We start from the raw sequence: 12,895 nt of genomic DNA on the forward strand, positions 1-12,895 counted from the left end.
AGGAGAGTAAGTCTCTCGAGATCCCACGAGAAAAGCCCACTGGGGTAGATGTTAGAACATTGGGAAGATTGTTCTAAGAGAAAAAGTAAGTCTAAGGAAAGAATAATTTATTATTGCATGGAGGTTTGGGGAAGGAAAGAAGTAAAGAATCATGTAATTTGGCCCACGTTTGGCACGTATGAAAAATGAACCTGCAAAGCTTTATGTAACTATGTGGCTAATAAAGAACCGCAAGACCATGAAAAAAAAAGAATATGCAAAATTATGGGCAAAATCTAGGACAGGATTGTTTGCTATAAGGTCTAAAAAGGGAGTCTCAACTCCAAGTGACACATGGGACCCCCCCTTGACTATCTCCCACCTCCATACCTGATACCCACGCTGCCGCCTGTACCGGCTCAGGCGACCCCCTCAGCACCTCTGGGACCTTTGACTTAGCCCGTGCCGGCGCAAGGTCCCTCACCAAGGGTCCCGGTCGCAGAATCAGACCAAAAACCTTGCAGACCTTACACCACAAGACTCTAAAATTCCATTGCCTCCCCCACTTTTGCCCCTACCTCCTGACACATCTTCTAATCGGACACCTCTTCTCACGACTCTGGAGGTCACACCAAAACCCCCGGCGCTGCCTCCTCAAACCCTAGAGGCCCAACACAGGCAAGCTCTGGGACTACAGTTCCCTCAAGCCTCCTCGCACCCCCCCCCCCCCCCCTTTTGTTTACCTCGCAACCATCGGAGGTATCACCTCCCTTGGCACAATCTCTGATTACTCCTCAGCGGCTTTTACCTCCCCCACCAGCCACACAACCCACGGGAGCCCAGAAACCAGCCCCGGTGGATTCTCCCCAGCAAGCAGAACCCCACGAAAGGTGAAGCAAACGAGCGAAGAGGGAAGCGAGAATGAGGAAGAAAAGCACCATCTCTTCCCTTTAAGGGAAGGGCCCACAGCCCCTGGAATTATTAGATTCGTAAATGTTCCAATTAATACCGGAGATATAAGAGCTTTCAAGAAGGAAATGGGCAGGCTGTTGGATTATCTGTTTGGAGTAGCTGAAAAATTAGATGATTTTCTGGGAAGTAGCATTTATACTTTTAAGAACCTTATGTCCATTTTAAGATCACTGTTTAACCCCGAGGAAAGGGACATGATCCGACAAGCAAAGATCCAAGACTAGAATGAGACTGGGATCGCAGCAACCCCCAGGGTACTCCTGGAAACCTGAAATGGCCTACCCAAAGTCCGGAATGGAGTTCTCAGACCGAGAAAAGTTTATTCCGGAACGGATCCCAATTCCCCTATCGGGGAAGTGTTGTTAAAACACAATTCGTTGCAAAATCTTGGGAAGACATAAGAAGAAAATTTAAAAAAATGGATAATTGGCAGGAAAAAACTTTGCAGGAATTATTAAAGGAAGCCCAAAAGATATACATGAGGAGAGAGAAAGAAAGCCAAAAGGTACAGGCTAAGGTATTGGTAGCAGCTGTAAAAGAGGTGCAAAAACAAGAACGTTATCGAGATAAGGTAAGAACAACGCAGAAAAAAAACACAAATCCTTCAGATAAAGTTTCCAAATCAAAAAGGGAGCCCCCTGAATGTTTTTACTGCAAAAAGAAAAGGCACCTAAAGAAAGATTGCAGAAAAAGAATAAAAGATGAAAAGGTTTTTCAAGAAGATTAGGGGTGTCAGGGGCTTTTCATTTTGGGGACCAAGACATCGAATGAGCGCTTGGTAAAGTTAAAAGTAGGTCCCCCCCCAAAAAATAATAACATTTTTTAGTAGACACAGAGGCAGAACGAAGTACTGTGCAGGAATTGCCCCCAAGTTGTAATAAAAGTCAAGAAAAAACATTTGTCATAAGTGCTAAAAGAGATCCGTTCAAAGTACCCCTGATTAAAAATGAAAAAATAAAATCTGAGAATAAAACCTGTGTAGAAGACTTGCTTCTAGTAAAGAAGAAGCTGATTACAATTTGTTGGGAAGAGATATGATCATTGCTCTGAGAATTAATTTGACTGTGAGGGACTCACAGTTAGTAGTGAGCTTATATAAGCTTACTGCACAGGATGAAGAGCAAATTAATAAAAAGGTTTAGTATTCTCAAGGGGAGGTTGGATATTGAACCAATTTCCATTGAAATAAAAAGACCTGAAGAACCCATAAGGGTTAAAAAAAAGTACCCTATACCTTTGGAAGGGAGGAAGAAATTGAAACAAGTAGTAAATGGCCTAATTAACAAAAGAACCTTGAAGCCTTGTATGTCAAGGCACAATACACCCATCCTGGCAGTTAAAAAAAACAGATGGGAATTACTGAAGACCTCAGAGCAGTGAATGACAGAACTAAAACAAGGTTTCCCGTAGTGGCCAACCCCTATATCCTTTTAAATAGGATCTCTCCTGAAAATGTGTGGTAAAGTGTCATAGATTTAAAAGATGATTTTTAGTCCTGTCCTCTGGCTGAGGAAAGTCCAGACTATTTTGCCTTTCAATGAGAAGACCCTGAGACAAATAGAAAACAGCAACTTAGATTTCTTTACCTTAGGGATTTGTAAACTCCTCTTTGGTCAGGCTCTAGAACAGTTACTAAGTCAATTTCAGCCTGTAAGAAGAACAAAATTGTTACAGTGTGTTGATGACTTACTGGTGGTTGGCCCCAAGGAGAATGAAGTAAAAGAATACACTATCTCATTACTAAACTTCCTAGGAGAAAAGGGATTAAAAGTGTCAAAAGCAAAACTTCAATTCACAAAATCTAAAGTAAAGTACTTAAGACACTAGATATCAAAAAAAAAAACCCAAACAAACAAACATTAGATCCTGAAAGAATAGCTGGGATCATTGCTTTACCTTCTTCACGCACCAAAAGGGAAATTAAGCAGTTACTGAAACTTCTAGGCTACTGTAGACAATAGATAAAAGAATACAGTGAAAAAGTGAAGTTTCTGTATGAAAGATTAAACGCTGATAGAATAAAATGGACTGAACAAGATGAAGTACAATTTGAAAAATTAAAAGAAGCTTTAACCACTGCCCCAGTGTTAAGTTTGCCCGACGTAAAAAAAACAGTTTCAATTGTTTGTAGATGTCAGTAATCACACTGCCCATGGTGTCCTAACCCAGGACTGGGCTGGGACCAAGAAGCCAGTAGGATATGTTTCTAAGCTTCTAGACCCAGTAAGCAGGAGGTGGCCCACATGTTTGCAAGCTATTGTGTCAGTAGCCTTGCTTGTGGAAGAAGCCAGAAAAGTAACTTTTGGAGCCCCCCTCACTGTTTATACACCACATAATGTGAGGAGCATTCTGCAACAAAAAGCAGACAAGTGGCTTACAAATGCCAGGCTCCTGAAATATGAGGCTATCCTGGTGCACTCCCATGGCTTGGAGCTGAAAATAACAACTGCTCAGAATCCAGCCCAATTTTTGTTTAGGAAAGCATTGGAAGGTAACTCACACAACTGCATCGAAATAGTAAAGCTACAAACAAAAGTAAGACCAGATCTGAAAGAAGAAAAATTAAAAGAAGGAGAAAAATGGTTTATAGATGGATCATCTAGGATGGTTAAAGGAAAACAAAAATCAAGATATGCCATAATAGATGGCAGATCTGGAGGGGTAATGGAATCGAGACCTCTAAATTCTAATTGGTCTGCTCAAGCATGCGAATTATATGCTCTGCTCAAAGCATTTAAAAGAGTAAAAGGAAAAGTAAGCACGGTTTACACTGATTCAAAATATTTATATAGGGTGGTCCATACTTTCAGAAGAATTTAGAAAGAAAGAAGTTTAATCAATACTCGAAGGCAAAGATTGATACATGGAGAAATAATAAGACAAATCCTAGAAGCTATCAAAGAACCAGAAGCAATCTCAATTGTCCATGTTAAAAGACACCAGGTGGGTATGCAATTTCAGGTCAGAGGAAACAACCTGACTAAAGGAAGCAAAAAAAGCTGCCTTACTTACAGTAAGTATACCCAAAGTAAAGAAAGAAGGGATCCCAGAATATCCCCCACAACCTTCCAAAAAAAAATTAAAAGATTCAAGAAAATAAGAAATAAGCTAGAAGAAGAGAAATAAAAATTGCCTGATAGAAGGGAACTGGCATCTAAAGAATACACCAAAAAAATTCTAAAAAAGTTACACCAGCAAACATTAGGGGGCACAAGCCCTAGCGAAACAATTTCTAAAGTTTTTCAGTTGTAAAAAGATCTACGAATTAGCAAAACAAGAAGTATATAAGTGTGTGATCTGCCAAAAAGTAAAACGAACCAGATCCAGACAAACAGCTTTAAGAAGCCGTCCAGTTGTCTATCGCCTGTTTGAAAGGATTCAAGTCGATTTCACTGATTTACCTAAAGTAAAGAAGTAAAAATTTCTGTTAGTAATCGTAGACCAATTGACCCATTGGGTAGAAGCCTTCCCCAAGGCAAGGGCCACAACCCAAGTAGTGTCAAAAACACTACTGGAAGAAATTATCCCTCGCTATGGGATAGTTAATAACATAGATTCTGATCAGGAGATACATTTCACTTCCAAAATTATCAAACAAATAGCAGAAGCCTTAGGCATTCAGTGGCAGTTTCACACCCCACGGCATCCTCAAAGTTCAAGACAAGTGAAAAAAATAAACCAGACTTTAAAGGCACAACTTTCAAAATTGATTATAGAGCTCTCTTAAACATTAGAACCACGCCCCCCTCTGATACAAGATCGTCACCATTTAAAATGCTTTATGGGATGCCATATAAGCATAGAATGCCTGTAGGGCATCCTCAAATAAAAGATACCCAAATTCAACCATATTTAATCACAATAAATAAGAATTTGCAAGACCTTCAGAAAAGGGGACTGATTCCCCAAAGCACTCTCTTGGGATTTGCTATCCTCAAGATAAAACCAAAAGATGAAGTCCTGGTTAGGACTTGGAGAGAACTCCCTCTGACACCTCATTGAAAAAGTCCTTTTACTGTCCTTCTCACTACAGATACAGCAATCAGAACCGCTGAAAAATGCTAGACCCACACATCAAGAGTGAAAAAAAAAAAACCAAACCAAACAAACAAAAAAACACCAAACCTCCAGAGTGGAAAGTTTCCTCTTCTCCTGGAGACTTCAAGATCAAATTACAACGTAACCATAAATGAATAGAAAAGAGCAAATAAGTTGCATTGAACCAGAGTGTGAATGTTTTCCCTTTGTTCATTTGAAGTGTGTTTACTGTAATCGGATCTGGGTAGTTCATTGTAAAGAAGGGTACCGACCAAAAAAATTGCATACCAAGTGTTTAAAAAAAAAAAGCAAAGACTAGCCGCTAGTTGCTACTGCAACACACGTAAGTTTGCTAGAGTTAGATTCTCTAGAGTGGTTAACAATATACCAAAAAAGAATAAATGAAAAATTGGATGCTGAAGCAGAGGTGCTTGCCATTGAGTGCCGTAAGGCAATCCAAGTACCGTACTATCATGATACTATCAGGCTGTCCCCGTAGAGTCTCGTCAAAAAGAGATTCGAGGCTCAGACTCACAAAATCCCAGAGGCATTTGCTTGCTGCCAAGAAAATAAAATGCCCCGCCACAGACTGCTACCCGGTAGGCGAAGGAAGAAGCAAAGATATGTTTTAGTGGGTAATCCTAGTAGTCCTGAGCATGACCCTAAGTCACGTAGGGGGATTCAGTCTCAAAAACCTGCAGGGGCTGAACCCCAAGAGCAGTTGTGAGTCTTGTTTAAAGACTACACAAAACAAACAAATAACCCTGGAATATCAAGCACAATATGATTGCCAATCAGAGAAGAAAAGATACTGTTACATTAACAGTACTCAATTCCAAATTTGCAAATCAGAAAAGGGGGGTGGTATGTCACAACCCAAAAGCAGTTACTAACAGCGGGCAGTCAATGGTACATCAGGTCTACAAGAAAGAGACAAAAATACCAGCCCTTCCTGTCTGTGAAAAATGTAACCAGACTGTTTGAATAAGTAGAAAGAAGAAATCCACCTTTCTGGGATGCTAACAAATCAACAGGCTGTGTTATAATAAAAAATAAATTGAACATGTGTACTATGAGTAAAAAAATGTATTAAGTAAGGAAAAGTTTGAAATACAAGGGAAAAGCACTCTTCAGACGACTATGAAGAGACAATAAGGGGATCAGCAGCAAAAATAAAAAAGGTGGCCCATGTACCAATCCAAAAATAGAATTCCATACTCCAAGCCTCCTGGTGGGATCAGTTGTTTGGGCAAAGGGCTTGGTAAAAAAAAATAATCTTTTCCATTTTTGTATTCAGTAGCAGGAGTCATTTTCCTACTGTGCCTAATCCCCTGTTTCATCAAACTAATTCACTCAGTTGTACAAAAAATGCAGGTTACAGCCTTGCCCATTAATCCTGAATTAGCTGGAGGAAAAGCTAATTCAGGATTAATTAGCTGAATTAATTAATTAATTCTGAAAACCCAGACAATTCTCAGCCACATCAAAACTGATAACGCTAGAGAAAAAGAGTAGAGCTGCTGAAGCTTTGAAAAAAATTGAAAACAAAATAAAAAAAAAAAAACACATCCCACCAAAAATACTTTGAAGTATCATTAAAAGACTGGAATAAGCTTGAGAAAGCAAAAAAAGATTAAAAAGTTTTTGGTGAAGAGTAGTTTTAACAAGTTCCTAAAAAAACTGTGATAATAAATGAAACACAAATTTAATGGGTAAACAAAAAGGTGGGGGATTGTAATAAATACATAGTATTAAATTCGTGAATTAAAATTGTGTGTATTAAAACTTTGCAGTAGAATGTAAAAACCCCTGAATTCCAGGAAACAGTTCCAGAGCATCTCTTTGCATACCACAGTCTTTTCACAGTCCAAAGGTGTTACCTTGACATCTGCCAGAGAGATAACCGGGAAACGGCCCATTAATCATGGGCTGACCACATCTTCACAGTTCATCAGGAGATCCGATACCAATCTGGGCGGAGGGCGGCAGAAACCTTCTGACAAAAAATTCAGACACTTTTCATTCAAACGTCTTTTCATTTTCTCAAGAAACTCTTTCAAATATCCCTTGCAAACACCAGACATTTCAATAATTATGTATGTACATGATGTCATGTTCTTCAAGTTCTTTGTTACCGTCTTGTTTTCGCCTCAGAGTAGAAAAATAGTATAAAACACCTACCCTGAGACCCCGAATTTGTGAGCAGTACTCCAGAGAAGCACCCTTTCCTGCTCCCAGATTGTCCACCCAACATTCAATTGATGTTGTCCTGATTTATCGTGGCGTTTCCCGAAATTGCTTTTCAAATTTGTTAAATAAATCTTTAATTTTGAAAATTAGCTCTGATCATTTATAACAAGACCAAGTGTTGGATACTTGAGAGTACTTAACCGAAACTAAGAGGTGGACAAGTTTGAAGGGAGTGATAACGCAGGTAAAGGGCAGACCTTCAGGCAGCTGCGGGCTGTTCTTTTTTTGGCACTTGGGGAGAGAGAACGGCTGGGCTGTTGCTGGCTGGAGGAGTTTCACTGTGGCCAAAGGGATCCAGTCCTGGGAAATCTACTATCACCAGTTCGGCCTGAATCCTGAGCCTTCACTCCCACCTGCGAGAGCTGGGCCAGCCCTGTCTCGCCTTCGGCTTCTTCGGTGCTGCTCCTCCTGCTAGTGTGACCCTGCACCCCCTGCCTGCCGGGACACCCTGCCATCCCAGCTACCAGCCCGGGAATTTCCACTGTTACAGTTTAGTGCTGTGAAGATCCTGCAGGGGCACCGAGACCAAACCGCCCTGGGTTTTGTGAAACAAAGCCCTCAAGGTTCTTGGTACTGTTTTCGTTCGTAATTAATGCTGTAGTTGTTTTGGTTTTTTTTTTTTTTTTTTTTTTTTTTTTTTTTTTTGGGGTTTGGTGTTTTTTTTTGTTTGCTTTGTAATGCATACTAGTAAAGAACTGCTATTCCTATTCCCAAATTTTTGCTTAAGATCCTCTGATTGTAAATTTATAATTGGAAAAAAAGGGGGGTGGTTTACACTCTCCATTCCAAAAGAAACTCCAGCTTTTACCTGGCAGATATCTGTCTTCCCAAACCAAGACAGAAAGTTTCACCCATGCTTTTCGAACAGCATCGCTGTGAAGTATCCCTACGAAAGGTGTTCCAAGTCCATACCCGAGTGGTGAATGTAAGCGATTTTACTGGATGTGTACAGAAACATTTATCAGTTTTTAATAAAAATATTTAATCCGAAGAAACCAATGTCTGCTTTTTCTACCATGGGATTTAGATACAGTATCTACAAAATTAGCATTCATTGATGCATCTTCATTGAAATCCCACTCAAAAACATACACAACATAATGCACTTCATGTTACAGGTCTGAAAACTTGCAAAGACAGAAGGTTGAGGATCGTTTCAGAATTTTGGAGTGTGCTATAAGGGAACCCAATCCTTAGTACATTGCTGCTTTTACAGAAACCAAAGTAACAGATGTAGCAGAGCCACTATGTTATCTTACTGCACACACACTTTTACCTAAAGAAACTTCTTACGCCTTAGAGCAGGCATCCTAGCTCATCTTGGAAGCATGAGTAAGATTCTTGTAAACTTGCTCCCATCCTTTCTTTTTCTTGAAATAAAATATTGATCTCATGGCTTACTAAACTTCCAGGTAGCAAGTATTAATTGTATTGCTTTGACTTTTTTTTAGGTTTTTGATGTTTACATTTTTGTAGTGAAGTTTCTGTCAGATTGTCACGTAAACAAAAGTGATATTTTGGAAACTGTTCTTTTTATCATTCCACTCTGGAGGAAAGACAATTGATAAACTTCTAGTTTGACCAGTGAGGTTGGAGAGGTGGCAACCTCATCTTCCAGTCCCTGGTCATTGTCTAGAATCTAGATAAATCTAGGTCAAAAAATAAACTTCCTTCTCTTTTTTGCCCTGACTACTGTGTGAGTGTCTTTCATTTCCTGTCCTCTAACAACAAGATTGTTTAAAAAAAAGTTTTCATGAAGTGTATGTAAACAGTAACAATTAATGTAAACATCATGTTCTCACTCCTGAGATACCCACACTGCATATTTGTCTTTTCTTATTTGTATATTCATTCACCACATTCCATCTGTTCATCTATCTATAATTCTGTAACTGTCCAGTAGGTTATCAAACACATTTTCTTTCATATTAAGTAGGCATGTACCCTAAATCTCCTTAACACCAGGAAGTGCATAAAGCATTCATATAGTCATTTTCATTACTCAGGATTTCACTGGATATTTGTTTTCATTGAAAATTGGATTCATTACATAAATAATGAATCCTTTATTCCCTCTCTGATCAACTGTTGCAGAAAAGCTAAGGAATCTGTTACGAGGATTAAATTAGAATCGTAGGTGCTGGGTCCCGTGCTGATCTTCAACCCTTTCAATGCCCTTCAACCCCAAAGTACATTTGAAATATGTCAGCACATCCTTTTTCTTCTAAAAAATGATATAGTTGCCCCAAGTCCATATGATTTCCCCTGGCACCACGTGCATCAAAACATTTTTCTTCCAAAGTGGGGAACTTTCGTTGCTTCTGGATCTCAGCATGTCCTCCGCCTTCCAAAGAAACATCTTCTCTGTGCCGAATAAGAATTCTTTTCCATGTTAATCTTCTTACCCTGAAAGAAATTGGGGAAATATTAATCTACCTATAAAATAAAGACTGTTTTGGGAAATAGTATAGAATAACTATCACAAAAGTCAGTAAATTCTATTTGTGTATATATATTGACAGAGACAATGGTTCATGAGCTGGTGATAGAAATACTACTCACACGCAAACACTCTCATAATCAGAAGTTTGGGTTTTTTATATCCCCCCAAGACTGAAAAACTTTCATGCTATTCCTCACAAAATAATTAATGAGCATGTGGTTTCCATTTCAGGGCTCATTTCTGCCTTCCCTCTACTAAGAATTCTCACACAGTCTTAGCTGATACAATCAAATTACAATGCTTATTTAGTCTGCACCACCCAGAAGGATAAATGATGGGAGCAGAATTAAACACGAATGTGAAGTGATATAACAGCACACATATGTAACAAGTGGGGTACTGCAGTCCATCTCTATAGAAGTGAAACACAGAGGAAAATAAAACAGAAATAAATGTGCACCATGCAGTACTGGTTACTTTGACTGTTGCAACCAACAGTATAGTGGATATTCAGAGTCGTACATGCATTATTTTAAACAGAAATACTTTCCAGATCTTCACAGCTTGGCAGGTTGGATTTCCCACCTTCTGGCCACATGTACATGACAAAACGCAATATTCTAACTATTAATGGCATTTAAGTATATAGAAGAACTAACCTTGACCAGAACTCTTCACAACTATTTTGTAATCCTTCTACACAAACAACACCTGGTTTCCCTGGCATGCAAAACCCTGACAGAGAGAGCTCCTTGGCCCAGTCAATAATATTTTTTCTTTTTTGCTTGTTGTAAATGTGATGACTGTAGATCCACAATCGAGTGAACGTGGTGACTTCTGACTGTGTGGCATCTGAGGCTGTCATTGAGGAGGATGAAAGATCTTTGTCAATGTAAGCAGCTGCATGGTCTTTAACCCATACCCTGGCACTCAGCATGCAGGGCTCGCCACTGAAGTTTTCCATCAAATAAGTTTTTAGGTCAGAGTTTAGGAGAATCTGCTGAGAGCGGCTTAATAATGATGACCTAAAGAAAAATATAAATGCATTTAAATATATATGTGTTTACATTTTAGCATGTTTTTAAAAACACAGAATAATAGAATCCTTAGGTTTGGAAAAGACCAAGATGTCAAGCCTAACCTTTGACCGACGATCACCTTGTCAACCAAACCAGAGCACTGAGTGCCACATCCAGTCATGCACTGAGCACCTCCCTGGCAGCTCCTTCCAATGACTGACCACCATTTCCATGAAGAAATTCTTCCTAATGTCCAACCTGAACATCCCCTGGCACAACATGAGGCCATTTTCTCTCATCCTGTCGCTGCTTCCCTGGGAGAAGAGGACAATCTCCATCTGACTACAGCCTCCTTTCAGGTAGCTGTAGGGAGTGATAAGGTTCCCTCTGAGTGTCCTTTTCTCCAGGCTAAACTACCCCAGCTCCCTCAGCTGCTTCTCATAGGACTTGTATGCGTTCCAGGCCCTTCCCCAGCTTCATAACTTTTCAAAGTTTTGCTTCAAGCTGCCAAGAAAATCAGGCATAGTTAGATAATACACACTTGCTATTGATATTTAACTCATTATGAAAACATCTTAATTAGTATTTAACTGGTGTGCTAACTCTTGAATTCACAAACAGCACTACCAATCTGTAAAACAAAATCAAGAAAAAAGTACTTGAAAAGTAAGTATGGTGGCTGAACTAATTTCCTGTAATATACAAGTCTACTTCTTTAAACAGAAATGAAAAAAATCAGAAGGCTGGAAAAATTGTGACATTGTGACAAGGGAAGAATAAGACCTTCAACTATTTCTTCACCCCTTTAGTTAGTCTTAAGCTTTTATGAAAACAGACACGTCCTTCTTCTTGAGCATCAGACTGATGAATAGTATCTACATCTAACTCTTCCCTGATGGCTTCTTCACACTTTTTCCCTTTCCCTCACTTATTTGCTGAGCACACCAGAGTAATCATAAGCTAATATATTTGTTATTTCAGCACTGCTGTCAACCAGGCTTAATTTGGCAGTAAACCATCCAAAAAAAAAAAAAAAAAAAAAAAAAAAAAAAAAAAAAAAAAAAAAGGAAAAAAAAGGCCGCTTTCTCTGATCATAACCTCATAACCGTATTTGTGCAACACACGCTAACTTACAAACGTTTTTATTAGCAGTTATACCTCACAGTAATTTCTGGGAGAACAGTTGGGTATTTAAATGGTAAAGCACAAGCCATAGAGAATTCCACCTAAAAAACAAATGAGCAAATGTTTACTTCATGTAAGCCATAAAATCTCACAATGTAATAAAACAATTTATTAAAAAAGGTGTTTACCATAGAAGCATTAGGCACCTCTGTTTTTACATTCAGCACAAACTGAACTTTTGAAGACGGCACCTCTGCAGACTCATTTTCAACATAGTGTTTCAGTTCAGCTAGAGCCAGTTGGTCTGTCACAGCAAACTCCTCCTCATAAGGAAACATGCTAGATAGTAAATCTAACTCTGAAATTTGTATCTCTGCTTCTTCTTGGTTGGCCATTTCTGTTGTTCCCTGAGCAAAGAAAAAAATCAGGGAAGAAAGACACGGCTTGAATATGGGACAAAGTTCATTAACGACTTTTATGCAAATCACTTACAGAATCACAGAATATGCTGAGTTAGAAGGAACTCACAAGGATCACCGGGTCTGAGTTCTAGCCCTGCAGAGGACAATCACAAGAGTCACACCTCGTGCCTGAAAAGCATTGTCCAAACGCTTCTCGAGCTCTGTCAGGCCGGTGCAGTGACCACTTTCCTGGAGAGACTGATCCAGTTCCGAACCACCCTCTGGAGGGAAGAACCTTTTTTTTTAATATCCAACCTTAAAACTCCCCTGACACAGCTTCACGTCGTGTCACTGGTTGCTAGAGAATGCCTGCCCTTCCACTTCCCCTCACGAGGAAGCTGTAAACTTAATGCATATTAATAGTTCTGAACAAGCCTATTATAACCGGCTCGTGTCTGCCGGGCAGTCTGCATCACGCACACACACTGACAACCCACGCGGTTTCCACTGCCCTGATGTGGGACAGGACGGCCTGGTGCAAACATCTTTCACACAGGGCTGCTGCTCAGGTGTCCTGAGCGCTGGGGAGCCTTCCCTGCCCCTCGAACACACCGCTCCCGCTCCCATGGCCCCGCGCTCCCCCACTCCCCTCAGACCAGAGACAAGCG

At 39.8% G+C, this 12,895-nt stretch overlaps 1 protein-coding gene across 4 annotated transcripts; it reads right to left on the minus strand.

The window, feature by feature from the left end:
• Positions 1–8,196: 8,196 nt before the first annotated feature.
• On the minus strand, positions 8,197–12,895 carry RWDD2B (RWD domain containing 2B). 4 transcript variants are annotated; one of them, XM_066209321.1, is made up of 6 exons: positions 12,884–12,895; positions 12,410–12,508; positions 12,015–12,233; positions 11,860–11,927; positions 10,342–10,707; positions 8,197–9,645 (listed from the first exon to the last, which is right to left on the minus strand). In XM_066209321.1, exons 2-6 carry the CDS (start codon positions 12,425–12,427, stop codon positions 9,408–9,410), a joined length of 909 nt encoding a protein of 302 aa, XP_066065418.1. In that variant the 5' UTR covers positions 12,428–12,508; positions 12,884–12,895; the 3' UTR covers positions 8,197–9,407. The 4 variants fall into 4 exon arrangements, with proteins under 4 accessions (XP_066065418.1, XP_066065440.1, XP_066065426.1 ...); XM_066209343.1 differs by lacking the exons at positions 12,410–12,508; positions 12,884–12,895 and adding exons at positions 12,355–12,381; positions 12,543–12,867; XM_066209329.1 differs by lacking the exon at positions 12,884–12,895 and having other exon boundaries at positions 12,355–12,867.

Source organism: Chamaea fasciata, unplaced genomic scaffold (genome assembly GCF_029207755.1).
Source record: "Chamaea fasciata isolate MVZ Bird 193981 ecotype frontalis unplaced genomic scaffold, bChaFas1.0.hap1 SCAF_2, whole genome shotgun sequence".
Lineage (NCBI taxonomy): Eukaryota > Metazoa > Chordata > Aves > Passeriformes > Sylviidae > Chamaea > Chamaea fasciata.